Source organism: Chroicocephalus ridibundus, chromosome 5, assembly GCF_963924245.1.
Source record: "Chroicocephalus ridibundus chromosome 5, bChrRid1.1, whole genome shotgun sequence".
Taxonomy (NCBI): Eukaryota; Metazoa; Chordata; class Aves; order Charadriiformes; family Laridae; genus Chroicocephalus; species Chroicocephalus ridibundus.
This window is the reverse complement of record NC_086288.1, coordinates 70856778-70879173: the sequence shown is the minus strand read 5'-3', so window position 1 is coordinate 70879173 and position 22396 is coordinate 70856778. Positions and strand designations below refer to the sequence as shown.

Below are 22396 nucleotides of genomic sequence, written 5' to 3'. Positions count from 1 at the left end.
TCTAGACTAATAAATAGCTTATTCTTGTACACTAGCAGTATTAAACAGCACCATAGTAAACCTGCATCCAGCTATTACGATGTTGAAATGCTGTGTCTTTCCATTGGTTTTTTCCTTTTATATTAATTGTTTGGGTCTGTTTCTGTTTTACGTACTTTATTTTAAAGAATGACAAGAGGAGTGTGTCTCTAACTCTGTGCTTTTCTTCCAGTACACCAGAGAAGGAGTGTCTTTCCACAGCAGAGTCTACGCCACAGTCTGTTTATGTTGTTCAGTCATTGGGCAGGTCCTTTTAGTATCATGTTTACTCCCCTGGACAGATACAGCGATAGGAACATGCGAATAAACAGACACCAATACTGTGCATTAAAGGTATTTTAGCACTTTTGAGTTTTGGAAACAGATTGTTAGGTTGACTTTTCTAATGCAAATTTAACACTTGAGCTTTTTAGATGTGGTTTTCCCATCTTTTTTGCCGTTCATAACTTGGTTCTCTTTCTCTTGTGCCTACATATGTATTTATGACAGTTTAGGTTTTTTCCATACTGTAAACTATTGTGCTTGCTATACGATTTTCTTAAAATCACTACTAAATGTTCACTTCGCATGACTTTAGTCCTCAGTTGCCTAAGGAGAAAGGCTTCATGTTAAAGTACATTAACAAGTGAACTGGGGTATTAACTGTTACATATTTCAACATTTCAGTATTGACAGTTCCTTATATTTGGGAGTAGAGAAAAAGATAATTTGATAATTTCTTGAATAAGATATTAAACAGTTTTTAATTAGCCTTGTCTTCCTCCCTTGCCTGAATAGAAGTTAGTTTTCTGATATTTTAATAAACTTGGTAAAACCACTTCCTGTATCCAAGTTATTAAAATGTATTGTTTGTCCATTACTTTCTAAAGGCTATGTCTGCTGTACTGTGTTGTGGCCCTGTTGCAGATAACGTCGGGCTCTCATCTGATGGCTATTTATACAAATGGCTGGATAATATATTGGATTCACAAGATAAAAAGGTAATACAGGCAGTGTCAACGTTGGTTTGCAACTATCAGTGCTTTCAACATAAGCTTTAATGAGTTTTGGGGTCAGATTGGCCTAAATGCTTTAGAGTGGCTTAAGCTCAAAGCTGTTTTAGTAGCGCATATTTTTGCACTGTCCTTGATATGTGCATTCCCCCTGTTGAGGAAGGCAGCCCCTAATCACAGTCTAAGAACAGACAATACAGAACGGAAGAGGAAATGGCAAGGAGTGAAACTTTGTGTATCATTTATAAACTAATCAGCTAGGTTAAGTTGTAGTAACAAGCACATCTTTTAGAAATTAAAAGGAGACAAGATTTTGGACATGAACCCTTGTGAGACTGTAGAGACCACTGGGGGTCCTGCGGCGTTATGAAGACCAAGCTTTACATCTAACTAGTAAGGCAAGCTTTAGATTTAAAAGATAGAGCCTTCATCACACTAATGCTATGACTGCATAAAAATACACTCCAGTGGGCTTTTCTCTATCTGATGTTTTTCAGGTCAGTGTTCGGCTCGTAGCAAGACAAGTAGAAATAGTAAATAGCTCAAGGTAGCCTTGGAACTGAGGAAAAAAAAGTCAGTAGAGCAATCTAGTTATTTGCTTCAATAATTTACGGCTGTGCATGCAAGTTGAACATTAAACAGTTTGATAGAATCACCTGTTGTTATTTTAGGCTGTGGTCTCATTGTTTTTAGAATGGAACAGATATTGTGTATTGCAGTTGCTTGGGTTTTTTAAAATTAAATATCTATTTCCCTATTTTGTACCATTTTTGTAAGTTGGTCTTTTTTTTCTATATTTATAAATATATGTTGGTTCTTTTCTGGAATACAGGTTCACCAGCTGGGCTGTGAGGCAGTCATGCTGCTCTTGGAACTCAACCCTGACCAGAGTAACCTCGTGTACTGGGCCGTAGACCGGTGTTACACAGGTTCCAAGCGGGTAGCAGCTGGCTGTTTTAAGGCCATAGCCAGCGTGTTCCAAAACAGGTACTACAACATTTTTCAAAACTTTAAACTTTCCTTTTCAAAGTGTGCTTTCATGTAGAACTGGGTTTTTTCCTTCCCCAAAGAGAAAAGATCACCCCAGTTTGCATGTACGTGTTACTCGAGAAACTTTTCAAAATGTTATCCCATACCATATCCCCTGTAAACTAAACTTCAATAAATTCAAATTTTAAAAGGCCATATGTAATTTTACTTATTTCACCCTTGTAATTTTTCCCTAGGGATTACCAGTGTGACACAGTGACCCTCCTGAATCTGATACTATTTAAAGCAGCTGATTCTACTAGGGCTATCTATGAAGTTGCTATGCAACTATTACAGGTTTGTAGCTAATTTAGATTAATATTTTTTTCTTTTACAAGAAGAATTGTACATTAAAAAATGATGATTCTGTTGTTAATTAATTATCCCTTCAGTAATGAAATACAATGTATTTTTTTTTCTTTTCTATTTTAGTCCATAGTTAGGGCAGATCCTTACCTGGCACAGACAGACTTCAGTGGAAGTGTGTCTGTTTTCGTGATCTAAGCACTCAAGACTTGTATTTTCAGAATATCTGTTTTTTCAAGAGACCAAACCTAAATCAAGATTCTTCTGGTTTGGCCCTGAAACAGGGTTGTGTGTAGCTCCGTTTGTCCAAAAGCACCTCAGTGAGAAATATTTTCCTTCTTGTCCCGTTGCCCTGTCTGCTGGGGTAGCAGTGAGATTTCTGACTTTTCCATTAATACCAAATATTTTTTTTCATCTATCTGTGTGGAGAGATGGTAGTGAAAATCTTGTTAGCCATTTAATTTACTTTTGTATATCCCTTTCCAAGGTCCTTTAGGGATAAGCTTAATCTTACAGGCAGCATTAGTGTTTAAAAATAAATAAATCACTCTGTGCTGCTTGTGGCTCAGACCACAGGTCTTGGAATTTTTTTTAAAAGGTTTTTGCTGTCAGTAAAGTCCCCGCTGAAGTCACACCCCTGTTGATGTCAGCACTCACATCATCCTCCCTTTCAGCCCCATCTTTCTTCTCAAGTGAACACCACTGCTTAAGATCAGCCAAAACTGACTTTAAAGTATCAAACTGCTTTAGCCTCCTGCTGCATCTCTGCCACATCAAAGATTACGTTGCTCCTATCCACCTCTCACAGCTGAGCAGAAATTGATATTATTTGGAAATACAAGTATTCAGTAGTATTTCACATGTTGTTATGGAGAAATTTACATTTAATATGATATTTTGTGAAAGCAGATTTCTGAAATTTATTGCTGGAAATTCATCGAGTGGAGTGAGTCTTAGCTAGTCTTCTGTGAAATTATCACAGTGTTGGTGAGTACTGTAGGTGTACGGAGATCTGCATAGATACGAAACATTAAATGAGAGTAGACACATGAATTTAAAAGGCGATTTTTATATAAAGATTTTCCTTGTAGCTCTATACTTAGCTTCAAATTCTGAATATTACCGTTGTAGATCTTGGAACCAAAGATGTTCCGTTATGCTCATAAACTGGAAGTTCAGCGGACGGATGGGGTTTTGGGTCAGCCTTCTCCTTTACCACATCTGTATTCTATGTCGTATTATCAACTGTCAGAAGAATTAGCAAGGACTTATCCTGAACTAACGCTTGCTATCTTCTCAGGTATGGTTTTAAAACAAAACAAACAACTTCATTGGGTCAAAAGCAGTGTACAGAATGTGTAATTCTTATTTTTCAATATCTAATTTATGTGTGATTCACTAAAATCAGGACAACAAGATAACATCATCATAATGAATGGAGAAAATGGAATTTACTGAGTGAGGGTTTTTGTTTACTTGTATTTGAAATCTATTCAAGAGGAAACAACATGAATCAAAGATACTATTTTGACTTTCTGATAGCCATGAAAAATGACATCAGAGGAATAATTTGCTACCGTTTTTTAAAATTACTCTTCTATTATTTTTTCTAGTGCTTTCTTATTTACTGTAGATGGCTTAAAAATATTATTCCATAGCATTTTTAAACAATCGCAGAATTGTTCTCACATCAATTAAAAAAAACTACTAGGACTAGCATGAGGAAGAAAAAAATTTTAAGTGCTTTCTTGCCAAAGTTGGTACATGTTTACATGCCTCTAGGTTTTCAGTTCCCTCTTTCAATTAGAGTAATATACATGTATGCATATACTAATATGGTTTCTTCAACATACTGTTTGTCAGTATGTTGATTATTTTTAGCTCTACAATTAGCTCTACTGAAGACTGTGGACTTTATCATTATGAAATGGTGCTAGCGAGCTAAAAAAAAATTATGTCTGTATCAGCATTACTTTATATCAGTATGGTCTTCTGGGCTTATGGTTGTTGTTTTGCCAAAACAATTCTCATTATTGATTTGCAACTCCTGTATGTACCTAATTTTTGAATGACAGAAGTAAGTCAGAGAATCCAAACGGCTCACCCAGCTGGGAGACAGGTGATGCTTCATTATCTGCTGCCATGGATGAACAATATCGAGTTGGTAGACTTGAAACCTTTGCCAACCATTCGTCGGCAAGATGAAGATGAAGAAGATTCTTTGAAAGACAGAGAAATAATGGTGAACAGTAGACGATGGCTGCGAGGAGAAGGCTGGGGATCACCACAGGCTACAGCTATGGTTCTGAACAATCTGATGTATATGACTGCAAAGGTAAAACTAATTTCTTAAGTGCTGTGTCTTGTTGTGTTTAGGGTGCAAGAAGATACTGTTCTGAGATACTGTGTTAGCAAACTTTCAAGAATTATTGCTCGTATTTGTTGAGTTGCTTATGTATACCCAAGTTACACCATCTAGCTTTGAGGTATTGTGAGGAACGTATAGTATGTAATATAAATGTGATAATAGTTGTTATATATAGTAAAAGTATATAAATGTTGTTTTGCAATATAGACGTCTAGCTGGATAGATAATACCAAGTCGCCTGTATACCTGTGATCCCAAAGACAAGTTTTGGAACCAGTCTCGTTGCCAGAGGCTGATAGACCCTCCTCCTTCCTGTGATAGCTACTTCCAACAAAGAAAAAGTATTGGTCACATGCAGTGCTTCTGCCAGTTCTTGATATCATTGAATCCTACTGACGAGAGATCATGTTTTAAGCGACAAATTAAGAACTTTTTGCAGACTGTGATCCATGGAATTCTATTCAGGATTGTCAGCAACTGGAAGAATAGGTGTCTGCTAAATTTAGATAGCTTTTTTTTTTTTTTTAATATGTAAATAAATCTGTAAAAATAGAAATAAATGCGCATATAAATAAACATTTATATACTTATACAATGTATAAAAGTATATATTATATATAAATAAAATATATAATATAGACAAATATGTTTAGATATATTTTTTTATATTTATAGCTAGAAAATAAAATAGTTATTTCCAGAATGTGTTTATGAAAATTAATATATGTGAAAGCTTCATTCTGGAATGTTAAAAAGGCAACAGCTGCTTACAGAATTTATGTCTCCTTTTTCTAGAGCCTGTCCCACTTGGTCAGTACAGATCACTTTCAAATACAGTGTTTTCTACTGGAGTTTTCAGGAGAGATCTTTTTTTTTGTTTGTTTTTTAGTATGGTGATGAAGTGGCTTGGTCAGAGATAGAAAATGTCTGGACTACTTTGGCAGACAGCTGGCCAAAGAATCTGAAAATAATTTTGCACTTCCTGATCAGTATCTGTGGAGTGAACAGCGAACCCAGCCTTTTGCCTTATGTGAGTATGTGTTTTGTCTGTCTTTAGTGCTATTGATATTTTAAAAATGAGTTGTGTGTGGAGCAGCAAAGATGACCAAACAAAAAATTTTCTAGGATTTCTAGTGTCAAAACCTCCAACCGCATAATAGTGTCACCTCATATTTTATGACCACTCAATGCTACGAACAAATCAAATTCAGTTCTTTTGTTTGAGTTACTTGGGACACTTGTGTCAAAATTTCAGTATCAGTTTTGGTTAAACACAGCGTTCGTGGTATGGACTTGAGAAAGGAAGTAAAACAGAAAGTATATCACACCTTAAAGATAGCTGAGGCTACCTTAAGACAACTTAGTGACTATTGCAGTTTACTCAGGGTGATAAGTCTGAAAGAGTCCACTAGCCGTCTTATCAGTTATGAGTTGTCAAAACTGAGGGTATACTAGGTGGATCGTAGACCTTATTTCATGAGTAAATCATAAAAAATGGAAAAGACTTATTAAAATGTCTACATCTTTCTTAGCATTTTTTTTGTTCCTTTGTCATAGGAAGGAAACTTAAGGGAAGTTGATTGTTAAATTTAGATTCATTTTATTAGGAGTATGCACTGAACAACTCCTTTCCATCATAAAATGCGATCAACTGCAGCAGCTGGTCTCTGTTCATTAAGAAGAATTAAGATAGTTCCATAAGTAATATTTTAATGAAAAATTATTATAAGTTTTGCTAATAGTCAAAAAACCTAGGTATCGAGTAGGACAGCTTAAGTTCTTCATTGATTGGCAATTGTTTTCATTGCAAATCAGGAAATCCAGCTTCATGTTGCAGCCCAAAATCTTTGTGTGTATGATTTGAACAAGGTGACAAAGTAATTCCACAAGCCAAACGCCCTGGATCACTTGCTTTACCATTCATCTTTGAGTTCTCTCAAAAGGATGGAAATAAATCATTGAGCAGTAATGACTCAAGAAAATGTCAGAAGAAAAACTATGAATTTCCTGGAGTCTGGAGTAATCACTGACTAGCAGCCGTCTGCTGCTGCTTACCAGTGACCAGGATTATTTTGCTGAAGTAAGATGTAGTGGAGACTTCTTAATTACTCTATGCTTAATAAAATATTGCTATAGTTAAGTGTTTATTCTTAGCGGAGTATATGAAGGCCTTGAGCATTTTGGGATTGAAATGTTTTTTCCCATGCTATAATTTAGAATAGTCCTAAAAAACAGACAGATAATATAGTAAAATAAAGCACCTGTCACAGCATGTAGGGACAGTGCAATTATTCTCACATGACCAAGTATTAAAACAAAAAAAGACAACCCACCCCAAGCCCCTTCAAAACTAAATTTATTTTTTGTGAAAGCATATGTGAGAGCATTGCAGAGTAGCACGAGGAAACATGTTATACCTGCCGGAAAAGAAACAGTGTAGAAGACAACATGAAGTATCAAAAAGAAATTATATCAGAATACAATTGCTCCAATGTTGATCTCAGGAGTTGCTAAGACCTTTGTAAGAAAATATTTTGCTTCTCAAGTAACTAACTTTTCTTACTCTTGTGATATGTTTCTGATCCTTGCTGCTGGTGCTAGCTGTGAAAGCAATTTTGTTTGCTTTTGGAGCTCAAGTAAGTTTCAGGTATCCTCACTTGCACTGCGGGTAGCTATTGATTCTAACAAGTTCTGCAATTCAAATCTCTTGTTTTCCTTTTTTTTTTTTTTAAATCAAGTCACTGCAATAAGAATTTTATTTATGTGGATACTATTTTATATGCATATACTTTTTTTTGATGGCAGGTAAAGAAAGTTATTGTTTATTTGGGTAGAGATAAAACAATGCAACTACTAGAAGAGCTGGTGAGTGAACTTCAGCTTACAGATCCTGTCAGTTCAGGAGTCACCCATATGGATAATCCACCGTATTACCGCATCACTTCCAGTTACAAAATCCCCTCTGTTACTTCAGGTGAGAATTTATTACAACCTTAAACTTCTGTTATTGTCAATGATAAACATGCTGTTACTAACCCCTTATAGTATTGGAGTTCATCTGTACATATTCAATAGGAGTACAATGTTCTATTTCTAAAAACAAATTAAGATATAAAGTTTGTTTTGCAAGATCTGCAGTTTTTGGTGTACCCAGAGTTCGTATTAAAGAACATCTGATAGGTTCACATGGAACACGTTTGTATTAACAGGTGCGTTAGGCTTTGTCTGTGTTGAGATCTTGCGCTGTTTACTGTCACTATATCACTTTTATGTCAATTCAGTCAAACTGGGAAAATGTGTATCATTTTAAATCTATGTAAGTTGTCATATTTGAAGTTCTGTTGTAGACAAAAGCTGCATCCGTAGGAATTTATTCAAGAGGATTTAAGTGAACTTACTTAGGAGAATTTATTTATAAATAATTAACAATTAACAATAGATTAATTGTCAAAGAAACCTCCCCTGAAAATTTAAAAAGTGTCAACCTCATGCTTCATTCCAAGAACATGCTGAGAAATGTGGGGAAGGCTGGCTGGTTTTGGTGAAGCACCTTTCAAAGTGAGCCACAGAAGACACGGAGGGGAGGGGATCTAAGCAAGGGCTTAGCTTTCGTGCTGCAAAGCTGTCAGTGTTGCGAGTCAGCTGGACCTATCACGTAGGGATTGTCCGGATCACAGGATGGATGCGTTGGCACTTGTTCATGAAAGTGTTTAAAAATTATGAAAAAATAATAATTGCAGGGCTTTTGCACTTAGGTGTAATTGAAGGTAGCAAAATGTGGGGAGGGTGCAGAATTATTTTCGATTGTAGTCATCTGCTCCGTGTGATGCTTGCAAACGTCTCTTAAAAATAAATTGATAAAAGCTTCACTGCAGGCTTTAATCTCTAATCTGTGGTTTGAATTAACTGCATACTGAAGTCCAGCTACATTTTACAGATTACTGTGAGGTGTAGCATGCAGGAAAGAAAGAAATAGGTCTCTAGGTCCTGCTTCAAAACAAGCCTTTCTCCTTAATTTACTTTGAAGACTCCGAGATTCCTGGAAAGGACTTTTTTAAAATTTTTTCCAGCTAGTGAAATTATGGTAGCAGCTCAGAATCTTTTAGTCTAAACAACAGGGTTTTTTTCTTGCACGCGAAAGTGATTTCTGTGCCTCAGTTTGTATTTGTGCCAGGAGCTGTAAACCTGGTGAGGGCTCTTGGCCTGGACAAGTGAATAAGGGTCATCATGTCGTGCTTAAGACTGCTTCTCTTCTTTATTGACCAACCTTTTCCTTTGTCCATAATTCACAGGTACCACTTCTAGTAGCAATACAATGGTAGCTCCCACAGATGGCAACCCTGACAGTAAACATATAAAAGACAATATTGAAGAGAAGTAAGTATCTCCTCAAAGCGCAATTATTAGTTGAATTACAGGAATTCCTGGCAGGTGCTATAAATACTTGCATCTCAATGGCTCCAGGTATGTCTACATTGCAGGAAGTATGTGACCGTAAGTTTTATAAATAAATTTTAAGCAACAGAACTGGAATACTTTTGGGGATTAACAGTAGCAGCCTCAATTGTAACTGTGTAAAACCACAATAATATACAGCCTCAAAAAGCTGTAGAGGAAACAGAATAAAAAACGGGACCAATCCAGGTCAGGCTTTGTATTGCTATAGCTAGATTGTTATTGATGCCTAAATTAGCTAATATTACACTGGATTGTATATGTCTACATAGGAGAAATTATACTGCAGATGGATATGGACACATCAAGGGCAAAAGTTACTAGTTTAGTAATGTAGCCAATTCACAAATCGGTTTCCTAGCTTGCTAGAAATCAACAGTGCACATGTGCCGAAAGCTAGTTTATTCTCCCAATTTAGGGTATTTGGATGCCTGGTGTCTGTGGCAAGATCCCTTCCAGCTAGCTTTAAAACAGATCTTTTGGAGAAATCTGCCAGACAGTGGTACCTGTGTGAGGGTGGTGGAAAGCAAACAGCTGACGTCGACTTACTCAGGGTGTGGTCTTGGAGCTGTGGGCACGCTTCATTTTGTGTTAAATACGAGATAGAGAACCTGAAAGTGAAAAGGGAGTAGGGATTCTATAACAAGCATGAGAAAAAGCGTGCACAGAAAAAAGTGCACATTTGCCAACCGTAGAGTAGCGACTATGCGGTACATTCACAAACCAGTTTATTTTGTGACGACTCATTTGAGAGCCCTACTAATTATATTTCCAATATAATTTCTCAGTTGGACACCTTTTTCCTTCCCTGGGATAATTATGTCACTACATTAGTAAATATATTGATAAGAGACAACCCCAATACTTCAGTTAAATTTAGGGGGGGGGCGCCACGTTGTGTGAAAGTAAGTCACAGAAGACTATGGAGTCTGAGGTGTCATTCAGAATTCAGCCTAGCAAGGCACAGACACGTATTTGGCTGCCATGGGGGCTGGAACTGAAGAAATTTGTAAAGTAATTAAGACAGTTTTGAAAGTCTCTCCAAGTTTTGGCATGTGCTATAGGGTTGTCTAACACCTCCCCAAAGTATATGCTTCTTAATAAGATATACCATGTACACCTTGGACTTGCAGGAGGAGAGAATTTTAGAACGTTATGGAGAAACAGCTTGGAAATTGTGCTTTTAGCACTCCCATTTCTCTGATTTATTTATAGTTTATCAGATTAGTGAGGTAGGATCTTGGACTCTGTGTGGAGAGAGAGAGAATGATCCATGCACACGTACATACATATATATGTGTCTCAGTGCCAGATCAAATAGGGATTTCATTATTTTGCTCAAGAGTGAGAAGAACTTGCTTAAGTATAATGGTAACAAATTTTTTAATGTACTTAACTGTTAATGAAAATGACCTAACAGAAATATGATTCATGGTGGATTATCTCCTTGAATCCCCTTATCTGGCATTGCTACAGGAGATGTGTCTTACACACCTCAGATCCTTTGGTATCGTATTGATTGTCCTTGGAAGATGAAATATTTTTGTGTAACACTTAGTTTTGTTGAAATACAGTTTTACTGAGACACCCTGATTAATTTTTGTTACAATGTCAGTTACTAATGCTGCTTTATTTGTTCCTACAGTTATGTACATCTAGACATCTACAGCGGGTTGAACAGTAACTTAAACCGCCAGCACCACAGACTAGAATCTCGCTACAGCAGCAGCTCTGGAGGATCATATGAAGAGGAAAAAAGTAATATTTTTATTTAATAATATTTCTGTGAATAGAAAAGATTTTCACAAGTTAATACTTTTGCTGAAGGTTGTGGAATGTGAGGAGATAGGCATTATCAGTGGTTTTTGCAAGAACCTATTAAAAAATACGGATTTTTTTAGTACTGCTATTGAAGTCTAGCATACATTTGATTACAGTAGAGTGTGCAAGGAAGATAATACACTTTCTTTGCTTCTCTTGTCCTCTGGAATGACTTGTGAACATCTTCCCAATAGTTCTATTCTATTTTCTTCGCCAGTGCCAACAGCAAAGATAGATAGATAGATGGTTAGGCAGAAGAAACAGGGGAGAGATTAGCAGGAGGAAGATGAGATGAATGAGGAAAAAGATGATGTACGAGAAGTTAAAAAATAGAAAATTAGAAGTAATTGTGCTTTTAAATGATAGCAGTCCTTGGCCTGTTTAAAAATAAAAAAGGGTACAAGACTTTCTGAGAAGCCGTAGCGGGGAAAAAGGATCTTGTTGTGTACTTCTAATTTTCAAGCTTGTTTTGAAGATGTTTTTTGGGTTGTTTTTTGTGATCTGTGGTCTGTTTTTTGTGAGGTGCAGAGGTAAGGAAAGAGGTAGAAGTTTTTCCTGAAACTCCGTACACTTTTGGAGACTTTTATTTAACAGAGGCTTACTAACTGTGGGTGCTTTTGCTACCAGTGCCTAAGGTATGAAATCGTCGTGTCAATGCTAGGGAAGGCTTAAACAGGTCATGTAATCAGGCAAAAATGAGGACAGTGGTCAGACAGCAAATGATGCGTTATGTTGGTGGGTTCTGTATGCTTTGTCAGAGTACTTGTTTGTTTGAAACTCTTGCTTCAGCTAACAAGCTGTTAGTAATTCAGATGACTTGGTACTTTAATCCTGCATGGGATTATGGGATATATTTCAGTCTGATCCAGATCATTATAGCGCTCTCACAGACTATCTTCTTAGGTTTCGCTCAGTTTTTTTACGGACAGTTGATTTTGCTACCAGATAAGCTGTTTGGATGTGGTACGGCACATGATCCAGTACTGCCTTTTCCTTGCCTTTCTTGTGCTACTGAGCAACAGGATGTAAATTTCTGCAATTTGTGCATTGTGTGTCAGTGTGGAACCCGGTGTGTCCCGTGCTGTATTGAAGCAACGGAGTCCATCAGGATCTCCTTATGCACTCCTTAATGACCGATTCTGTGCAGGCCATAAAGGTTAGAGTGAATATGTGGTTCGTATTGCCTCTTTCAAGGAAGTGGAACATTACGTCCTCTACAGAGCTTGTTGTAAAGGCTGGGCATACTGATGCAGATCTGCTAAGCCTTGGGTTACTAAGAGGTTGGCAGACCTTCTGGGCAGCCAGTGTGTTCATTACTGCTTGGATGGGTGACGTCCAGTATCATAGTCTTGGTCATTTTCATCTTTGCTATTCGTGATAGCAACACTGAGTATCCTGAAGCAGGTGATAATTCATGTGTTCCATCAGTAAGAAGTTTGTCACCTCCAGTCAAGAAGGTGATAAGGAGATGATACATGTATGAACTTCTGAAACTTCTGCAGCTATACTTCTGAAAGGAGAACTGGTAGAATCACTGAAACACTGAACTGTTGAGGCAGTCTCCTTACTTGATTCCAGCCTTAACTGATCGTTCTGAATTCCCAAGATGTCTCATTTAAAAACAGAGAAATATTTTGGATGTGTAACACAGTGTACACTCATACCAAATAGCTGATATGTTTCTTCCACTTTTGAAGCTTGCTTAATCGAAAACTAAATGTCTTTCCGTGTTTTTCTTGACAAATTTATTGGTTTTCTGAGCACTGACATTTGTCAAGCAGTGGGATTGGGCTATGCTGTTGTAAAAGTGGCATGTTCTGAGTTACCCCATATATCAGGCTGATGTTATCTGACACGTGGAACTGTCAAACTGGTGGATTTTTGCTAGCGAGACCTGCTTTTGAGAAATAATTCCTTAGCCTATAATGAAATGCAGCTCTTCAAAATGAGTCCAGTACACTCTTGGGACCCAGCCTTAATTCCCTATCTGACATGAGGTTTGAAATTCAAGGAAATTATATTGGATCACTTTCCCTTTTTTTCCTTATGTTCCTGTGTGCGTCTGTGTCCCTGTGTGCATCCATTGCTTTTATGAACTTATTCAAGAAAATCTTACTCTGTTTTGTGCGTGGCTTCCGTAGAATCATCCTTATGCTAAAAGAAATGACCACTTTTTTTTTTTTAACTGTGTCCAACTACAGCTGTTGACAGCTGGTTCCCTCTCCCCTTCTCCCAGATCTCAGCTTTTCAAGAATTTAAAATTATTTCTTTAGAAGAAATTTCTTAATTCAGAAATGTTTTTATATATATATATCTATATTTTTATGATTTAATTATCTGTTGTGTTAGGCGATTCGATGCCTCTGTATTCAAACTGGCGGTTGAAGGTGATGGAGCACAACCAAGGAGAGCCTTTACCTTTTCCACCTACTGGAGGTTGCTGGTCACCATTGGTGGATTACTTGCCTGAAACCTCTCCTCCGGGCATGTCTCTTCACAGGTAACTATTTTAACAATGCCGATGGCAATTCATTATGTTTTAATTTGTGTTGCATAAATACAGTAATTTAAAGATAGCAGATTAAAAGGCAGTAGATTTAAATACAGTGGGTAGTACATTTGTTTTCCGGGGTTTTACTCGCAGGTCTAGCAGTTTAAGATTTCTCAGCCCTTTAATTAGGAGGACTAAAAGTTTTCTGTCTTCCTTATGAGCATTCATCTTTTCCCTTATAATACATCTTTGTGGATGTTTATAGACCTAAGGAAGAATATTGGTTAGTGGCATGTTAAGCTCTTTGCAGCTCTTCATAAAGTTAATGTTACATTCTGACAAACTATTTTTTTGGTTTCAGATGCAATATAGCAGTGATCCTTTTGACTGACTTGATAGTTGACCACGGTGTAAAGGTGGAATGGGGAGGATACTTGCATCTTTTGCTTCATGCAATTTTTATAGGTAACTAAATTACAGGAATATGTCTGGTAACTTAGGAATTGTAGCTACTTATGTATCTGTTCTTTTCCACATTTAAATTAATGTTTGCCATTGTATTGAAATGTCATTAATTTGTTAATCTTTACAATATATTTTAAAAAATCAACTAAGTATCTTTCAGCTTGATTAATATGAATATAATTAAGACGGTTTTTGGATTGTGTGAAGGCACTTTCTGTTGGATCCACTTTTACCTCTTTCTCCTTGTAGAAGACATAGCAAAATTCAATTTTTTTTCCCTTTGTTCTTACTCCTGTGTGAGAAACAAGAGGATATATTAATGTTTATTAAACTGCATGCTTTTGTTTTTATATTGAAACACTGAAAAAACATTGTTTAGTGAATTACGTATCTATTACTGGTAAAATATAACACACCAGTTTGAATACTGCTATTTTTTAAATAATTCAATTCAGCGTTCCTTTTGAATGTAATAAAGCTCTTCCATTTTCCTTTTGCGTTAGGTTTTGACCACTGTCACCCTGAAGTCTATGAGCATTGTAAACGACTGCTTTTGCATCTACTGATAGTGATGGGCTCTGGCAGCAACGTCCAGTCTGTTGCTTCTGTCCTACTCAGAAACAGAGAGTTCAACGAGTCCAGGGTGCTTACTGTCAAGCAAACTACTCATTTAGATTATACTTTCACAGGTAGGCTTTAGATTTATTAAGCGTTGCTTGTTAAAATGACGTGGAAAGTTATCTTTTCTTCTAGGAATTATTAAAACTTCTGTTTATGTAATATTTTCCTGAGCCCTTGTCATTAAATTGTATTTCTTCAAGTCTTAATTAAGTCAAAATTGATACGGTTCACATTAGCACTTTGTGCCCAGTCACGGGAGTAGGGATCACAATTGAATGATTAAATAGTCCTGGAAGCCACAGAGGGAGCGCTATGTTTTGGATCTGTAATACAGCAGGATTTATGATGCCCTTGAAAATAAAACCCAAGAAGATATAGCTCTTCCTTGTTTATAGCAACTTTAAATGTCTGGCTGTTGTCAGCTGTAGTTGCATTGTTCAATAGGCTATCAGAATACTTTTTTGAGGTATTACCTTTTAATGTTCACTGTAACATTACAATATTGTAATTATACAGAAAGCTATATATTTTCTATGTATCTCTCTATGAAAGGAGTATTTTGATGGTGTGAGCCTATTGTAGTTTCTAAAGAAATGTGAAACCGTTCATTTTTTTGAAACCTAGTATTTCATATTATTTCAGTAGGTGGCAGCATATTGCTTTAAAATCCATTCTGTTTTGTTCACATCAGAAGCGGTTTTGCCCTTAACCAAAAATACTCATCTGTTTTGTGAATTTGATGTTCATAGCAATGAGAAATTAAAAAGTGGGCATAGTGGAAGAATTCTTTTATGTAAATCTATTCGCAGAACTTTACCAGTGCACATACATGGTGACCTATACAAACCATTCCACTCCTGATCTTTACAGGTTTGGGTAAAATGTCTAAACATGACACAGTATTTCGCTATTATTAAAAAAAAAATGTCTGTTAGAAACTAGAATAAGATCAGCATCAAACGTTTCCAGCTGGTGACTAAGATAAGGTGATTACAGGTACGCATGCAGGTCAGATAAGCTAACATTAATTTTTATTTGAAGCAGCTAATACCCCAGTCCAAACCCTGCGGCTCTGCAGAGTGCAAATTTGTGGTGGATGTCAGTGAGTCGTGAGCTTATTTACCGTCTAATCGTCTAATCTACCGAGCTAATTGTTACCGTCAGAGGTTCACAAACCACTTTTCCTTGCCAGTTTACTTTCTCCCAGCACCTCATACATAGAGGCCTAATATGAAGAGTTACTGCAGTTGTATTTTATTGACACGGAGAGAATATTCTTACAGCAGTGAGATTAAGATAACTTCCGAGAAACTTTGTGCATCCAGAGGCGCTCTGCTTCAAGTTGATTCCCTAGCTAATACTTCGTGTTCACTGATTTAAATGCTGTCAGTTACACTGGGACTGAGTTTTAACAAAAAAAAAATTATCTGCACATTATTAGGAAGTAGTTTATATCATTTGTCTCAACTTACTAAAATGAGATTCCTCAGAAGCCAATGAGCTGTCATATTATCAATACAAAATCAAACATAATACAGTGGTTTTAAAAAGGGATCTAGCAGTTCTTTATTAAGGGTCCGGTCACACGGAGACTTGGCATATATCAGGCTTGTTGATTTCTTTGAAGTTATTACATCCATTAAATTATTCTCATTATGTTTGCTAAGTTATTGATTTTTTTTTTTTTAGAGGACTGTTTTTTCTTTTTATATATTTAATATTAACTGTCAACTTAAGACCGCATAATCATTGTGGTTTTATTTCAGCAGGTGTTCATGATTTTATACCTGATTACCAGCCCTCCCCAATGACAGACTCAGGGCTTAGTTCAAGTTCTACCTCTTCTAGCATCAGTTTAGGAAATACAAGTGCTGCCATTTCTCATCTGCACACCACCATCCTCAATGAGGTTGACATTTCAGTAGAGCAGGATGAAAAAGTGAAAACCCTCATAGAATTTATTACCTCAAGGTAAGATTTCAGTTTTCATTTTTGTCAAGGCATGTATATTACGGCAAAACCCTTACTATTTAGCATCGTGTTGTCTAATTTTGTCTCTGTTTTGTCCCCAGTAAGAGACAATTTAATCCTGAAGTGTTTTTATCGGATACAGCCTATGAACAACTTTAACTTTCCAACAATTTCAGAGAATTTTGACCACCCTTTTCATGTCCTAAGTGTTTAAAAGTCTTTACCATGTTCTACGCAAGTCTGTTATCTTTGCTTGCCACACAGTTTATAGAATTCCCTTTTCCATCTAAAGGATTAGGGCTGGAATACATAAAGATGATAGAGAGCTGCAAGATTTGTGTGGAGTTTATGGATTACTTAGTACTAGAGAGCTGGTCATTCAAACCCCAGGAATTTGTGGCAAAGAACATCTGTAAACCCATCAACATCGGTGCAGTTTGTACAATAGTTTTTTTTAAGCTCTCAAGATTGTATAAACCTGAACTCCTGCCTGTTTCTCAAAGCTTTTGAGTAGTTACGCTTTACACCAGCCTAAATTTAGAATAGCGTGATGTATTGATGGGAAGAAAATGGGAAGAAAGGAGGATGTTTTAAGAAGCATATGATGGCGTTAGTTGTACTGATTCTTTGGTAGATAACTAAATATTGTTGAATAGAGAATGTCTCTTCCTAAACTTACGCAGTTTTTTCAGTTGGATCTGTTATATTGCTTTTCACCTTGTCTTAACTTTTGTATATTGTTGTATAATAGTGGGTAGTTGTCAGACGTCTTTCCAGTCTGTGTCTGCAGTTCTAAATGGTTTCATTTATGTGGTAAATAGTAGATTCTTTTGCAGGTCTAAGTTTAAAATGGTATCTAAATAATACTAATGACGAAGTCTATGTTTTATATTTTGTTGTGTTTACTGTATTTTTATATTTTTAGGAAAAGAGGCCCACTTTGGAATCACGAAGATGTTTCGGCCAAGAACCCTAATATAAAGAGTGCTGAACAGTTAACTGTGTTTTTAAAGCATGTGGTATCTATATTTAAACAGTCCAGCTCAGGTATGTTAGAAAACAGTTGATGCGTGATAGAATGTCCAAGCCTACAAACTAAATGAATTTTTCTGAATGCCTCTCAATTTACAGGGTATCTATAAAAATCACTCTAGTTGATCACTTACTGCTTCTAAATAACAGATTTTTCTAGTGTATTGTGCACTTCAGTTCAGGTTTCTATTATGATAGATCTAAATGTAATCTTTTAGGAAAGAGATAAAATATCTTATTAATTTATTGTGGACACTTAATATTCAAATCATAAATGTTTTATTCTCTACAAACCTCTCCAGTGTTAAGTGTTATATACAAGTTTGTACGCCTGGAAAGATTTTTGAGAGTAAGAGTCCTTGAGAAAAAAGTAGAAGACGAGAGTATCCAAAAGTTAGGAATAATTTTGGGCAATTTACTCTTCATTAAATTCAAGTGGGTTTGTTTTTTATAAAGCATTGTGTTGCTTGAATATTTATTTGCTTTTATAGGAGGATTTCAATTGGAACACCGTCTCAGTGAAGTAGCTTTGCAAACTGCGCTTTCGTGCTCTTCTCGGCATTATGCTGGGAGGTCCTTTCAGATTTTCAGGGCTCTGAAGCAGCCTCTTACTGCATCTACACTTTCGGATGTTCTCTCCAGACTAGTAGAAACTGTTGGAGATGCAGGAGAAGAAGCTCAGGTATTTGAAAATTTCCCCTTACTTTATTAGAAAGCTAAGTTTGCCTAAGTGACATACTTGCATCGTTATTTTAATGAGAGTAAAATTTAAAAGGATTTTTTATTCAGTTGCTTTTTATTCTTAAATAAAGATATTTCAAATATCAAAACAGTTTTAATTACAACACTTTCTGAATTTTCACCTAATTAAATAATGAAAAGGTGAGCTGTGCACATTCTCTTCTGCAGCAATAGGAACTTTCAGAGTTTGATATATCTGTTTCCTGAAAACACCTTCTCTTTCATAGTTAGAGAATCCTGAGACCAGCCATATAAAAAATAATTTAGGTTTTCTTTTATTAAGAACTTAACCTGATAAAGTGTTAACAACCATCCAACTTAGTGTCATTGTACTTCTTTAGAAGTGAATCTAATGTTTTTAATATTGCAAAATGAGGGACTTCATCCTTAAGTCCATCCTTAAAAATAATGCAAAACAGAATTAATTCTGGGAATATTTGGCAATAAATTAGTTTTTCCCTGTCTTGAAGCTAATTTGAACTTTCTCATCAGGATTGTGTTCTAGTTGATGTATGAAATAATAATTTAGTTACTGATACTGATGTTACATTTTTGTATCACTACGCAGTAGGTTTTCTGTGATCCTCCTTGTGCATATTGCATAATTTATAATGACCTGTGGCTTTCCCCAGGGTTTTGTCATAGAACTGCTTCTGACCTTAGAGTCTGCTATTGATACATTGGCTGAAACCATGAAGCATTATGATCTGCTTTCTGCCCTTTCTCAGTAAGTTCTTTTATTAGTCAGCCTACATTACACATTTTTATACATTTGAATTATTAAAGATCTGTATTACAAACGTAATGAAATAATTTCTTGTTGCCTTTGCAGAATAATTGTATCCTTATAGCAAAATTGCCTGCTCTTTTTTGTTTTTGTCATTCTGCCTCAAGCAAAATTCATAAGAATCTAGATTTTCTGAAAAGGAGCTCCGCTACCTTTTCAACTTATCCACTTGAGGCCATCTTTAAAAAAAAAAACAACCAAACAAAAAACAAACAAACAAACAAAAAAAAACCAAAAGAAAAAAAAAACAGCAGCGTTCAAGACGTTCCTTATAGCTCAATTGCGAAATGTTGTTTGTTATTCTGAAACTTCCCAAAAATAAAGGCACGGAGTACCTTTAGAAATTTTTTTTTTCCCTAATCAGGCCCTGATCAGTAGTGTCATTTTGGGGAATCTTATTTTTTTCCCCATAAGTACAATGAAAGAATGGCACCAATCTTTAACAGATAATTTAAGATTCTCAGATGAAAACTCCTGTACTGCAATAAATACTTTCATTTCAGTGTTAATACAGAAGAAATGTCTTCAGTTACAGCAAATGCTAGTCTTTCTTAGGCCTCATATTTGTTGTCCATATGACAAAAGTGTAATTGTACAGTCTGAGTCATTTGTGTGTCTCATTACAGTCTGAGTGACTTTATCAAACTGAAAAAAATCCCTAAATGTGCTGACATCTTTATTTGTTTGACTCCATGACAAAGTTTTTGAAAATGTTAAGATTCCTAGGAATATATTTCCAGTATCAGAACTGGAAAGTGTTGTTTTTTCTAGGTCAGATATTTCAGACAAATATAAGGTAATAAGTAGATAATTTCATTTATTAATTCATTCATTTCTCTACCTTTATCACATCTATAAGTAAGTTGGAATGCTAGCTCTTCATTTACAGATCATCTTTTACATGCTATAGGCTAATTTTTCTGATTTTACTGAATCGTTATGTAATTATTTTGGTGTCGTGGGATTGTAACAAATAGATTTGGTAGCAGAGATAATGGGATGCCCCAGTCTTGTCCTTATGCTGTAAAGATATTTTAATAATATATATAGAAATTCTGTATTTTCATATATCATAATACTCTCCTGGTGATGAAGCGGAATATTCACTGTGTGTGTATATATGTGATTAGTGTAACATCTTTGTTCTTTCTTCTCTTTTTCTAAGCCATATATTATTCAAATATTTTGCATGGAATAATATGTAATATTGAAAAAAATTTTTTTTTTTATTTTTAGAACCTCATACCATGATTCCGTAATGGGAAACAAGTATGCAGCTAATAGGAAAAGCACTGGACAGATAAATCTAAGCACAAGTCCCATCAATAGTGGCAGTTGTTTGGGATACTACAGCAATACAAGGAGTAATTCTTTGCGACTGAATTTAATCAGCGAGCGCAGAGGTGACCGTCGACGGAGCAACACACTGGATATAATGGATGGAAGGATAAATCACGGTGGAAGTTTGGCAAGGACTAGAAGCCTTTCCTCCCTGAGAGAGGGAGGGATGTATGATGTGCAGCCCACTACTGACCCTGTCAACTTGATGGCCACCATATTTTGGATTGCAGCTTCGTTGCTAGAGTCAGATTATGAGTATGAATACCTTTTGGCTCTCAAGCTGCTCAACAAGCTTCTTATTCACCTGCCTCTGGATAAATCAGAGAGTCGGGAAAAGATAGAAAAGGTGCAGAATAAACTGAAATGGAATAACTTTCCAGGCCTTCAGCAGCTTTTCCTAAAAGGGTTTACTTCAGCATCCACACAAGAAATGACAGTTCATCTCCTCAGTAAACTTATCACAATTTCCAGGCATGCTTTGGTGGATCCTTCTCAGTTAGCAGGTACCTTTAGTAACTGTATAAGTAATGAAAATGTACATTTTCATCAAATTACGTGTAATCAAAATCAGTAGTGATTATGCATTTGCCTTTAAAAAACTGCCTTTAGTTAAATGCTTTTTGCAGTTGTCAATATTACAGTGCTAGGTAGTGGGAATACGTTACAGACAGTGATTATCTGCCAAGAAATACTGCATGAAGACTTTATGTATTGACTATTAACTTTAAACTTCCATGAAGTTTTAAGAGTATGTGCATTTTTTTCATGATCTTGTGCTAAATAGCTCAATCAGTACTATTTCAAACATTTGCACGTTTTTCAAATGATGTGACTGTGCTGCCTAAAGCTATTCAGTTTCATGATGGTTTTGCTTAATTAGTGGTGATTTTATTTTCATCTTACGCATTTTTATACCTTTGCACAGACACATTTATATACCTTCTACATACATACACACAGGTACGTGTGTGTGTATATATAATTTGTGTATCTGTGTGAACATATGTGTATCATGCTCTAAGCGTTCTTAAATACCAGGAAGCTGTTATATGCTCACGTAACTCGACATTAAATTAAGTCATATTAAAATCTGTACGGCTAATATAACTGGTTTTATGTATGTGTGTAGGATTCCCCTTAAACATCTTGTGCCTACTTCCTCATCTGATCCAACATTTTGATAACCCCACTCAGTTCTGTAAAGAAACAGCTGACAGGATAGCAAAGGTATGTAAATCGATACCTGGGGAGGATCCAGGAGTTTATTACCTGCATTGCTGTGTTTTTCTGCTCCCTTATGCAATACTTTCATGGGATTCTAATAGTCCCATAGAAATAACTGTAAAATGTTGTGTTTTAAAGATGTGATCCAATTCTAATTTATATAGAGTTGGTCCTCCTATCAACCCCTGAGTTTCCCTTTGCCAATGAAAAAACACATTTTGCTTATTCTGTAAACATTAGATGTAAAGAACAAATTTACTTGTTAATGATATCACTTACTTTTTCTTCCTTGTCTGATTTTGCAGCTTGTAATTTTCAATATAAATGTAATCAATTTTTAAGCACACTTCCTAATTTACTCATGATAAGGAGGTGATCCTTACCTTTCAGGCTGGTAGGTAGAGAAGAGAAGGTACCGTGTTCTTTCGGTTACTTGTACACAGTGATTAACCTTGGAATATTCCTGAACTGTAGTACAGGGTACACCCCGACAAACTCCAGCCAAGGCCGGTGGTACGCTGCCCTGACAGCCTGCGTTTTAAGGAATAATGCGGAAAGGGGAATAAGAATGTGCTGTCTGTTGTAGGAGATACAGTCATAGCCCTCCGGCTGCCCAAATTGTGATATGTAAATCACTTAATTACTTAACTGTGTGCAGGCCACCTCAAAGGAGCACCTGCCTGATACAAATCCAGAAATTACTGCTCTCCCTC

The 22396-nt window shown here is 36.1% G+C and overlaps 1 protein-coding gene across 9 annotated transcripts in view; it reads left to right on the top strand.

Annotated features, from left to right (window-relative positions):
* FRYL (FRY like transcription coactivator) overlaps positions 1 to 22396 on the top strand; it is a 174453-nt gene that overhangs the window by 115975 nt on the left and 36082 nt on the right. For 7 of the 9 annotated variants that reach the window (XR_010071122.1, XM_063335216.1, XM_063335214.1 and 4 more), the window contains 19 exons: positions 212 to 372; positions 909 to 1019; positions 1864 to 2018; positions 2258 to 2357; positions 3498 to 3666; positions 4442 to 4701; positions 5624 to 5764; positions 7540 to 7708; positions 9027 to 9111; positions 10835 to 10947; positions 13360 to 13510; positions 13863 to 13966; positions 14470 to 14655; positions 16354 to 16558; positions 17484 to 17605; positions 18082 to 18272; positions 18964 to 19058; positions 20355 to 20962; positions 21589 to 21686. Coding sequence is in view for 8 of the 9 variants with exons in the window: in XM_063335216.1 (XP_063191286.1) it covers positions 212 to 372; positions 909 to 1019; positions 1864 to 2018; positions 2258 to 2357; positions 3498 to 3666; positions 4442 to 4701; positions 5624 to 5764; positions 7540 to 7708; positions 9027 to 9111; positions 10835 to 10947; positions 13360 to 13510; positions 13863 to 13966; positions 14470 to 14655; positions 16354 to 16558; positions 17484 to 17605; positions 18082 to 18272; positions 18964 to 19058; positions 20355 to 20962; positions 21589 to 21686 (3224 nt within the window). In the remaining variant the exon portion in view is untranslated. The remainder of the gene's footprint in view (positions 1 to 211; positions 373 to 908; positions 1020 to 1863; positions 2019 to 2257; positions 2358 to 3497; positions 3667 to 4441; positions 4702 to 5623; positions 5765 to 7539; positions 7709 to 9026; positions 9112 to 10834; positions 10948 to 13359; positions 13511 to 13862; positions 13967 to 14469; positions 14656 to 16353; positions 16559 to 17483; positions 17606 to 18081; positions 18273 to 18963; positions 19059 to 20354; positions 20963 to 21588; positions 21687 to 22396) is intronic. The other 2 variants (XM_063335217.1, XM_063335211.1) reach the window with 1 other exon arrangement.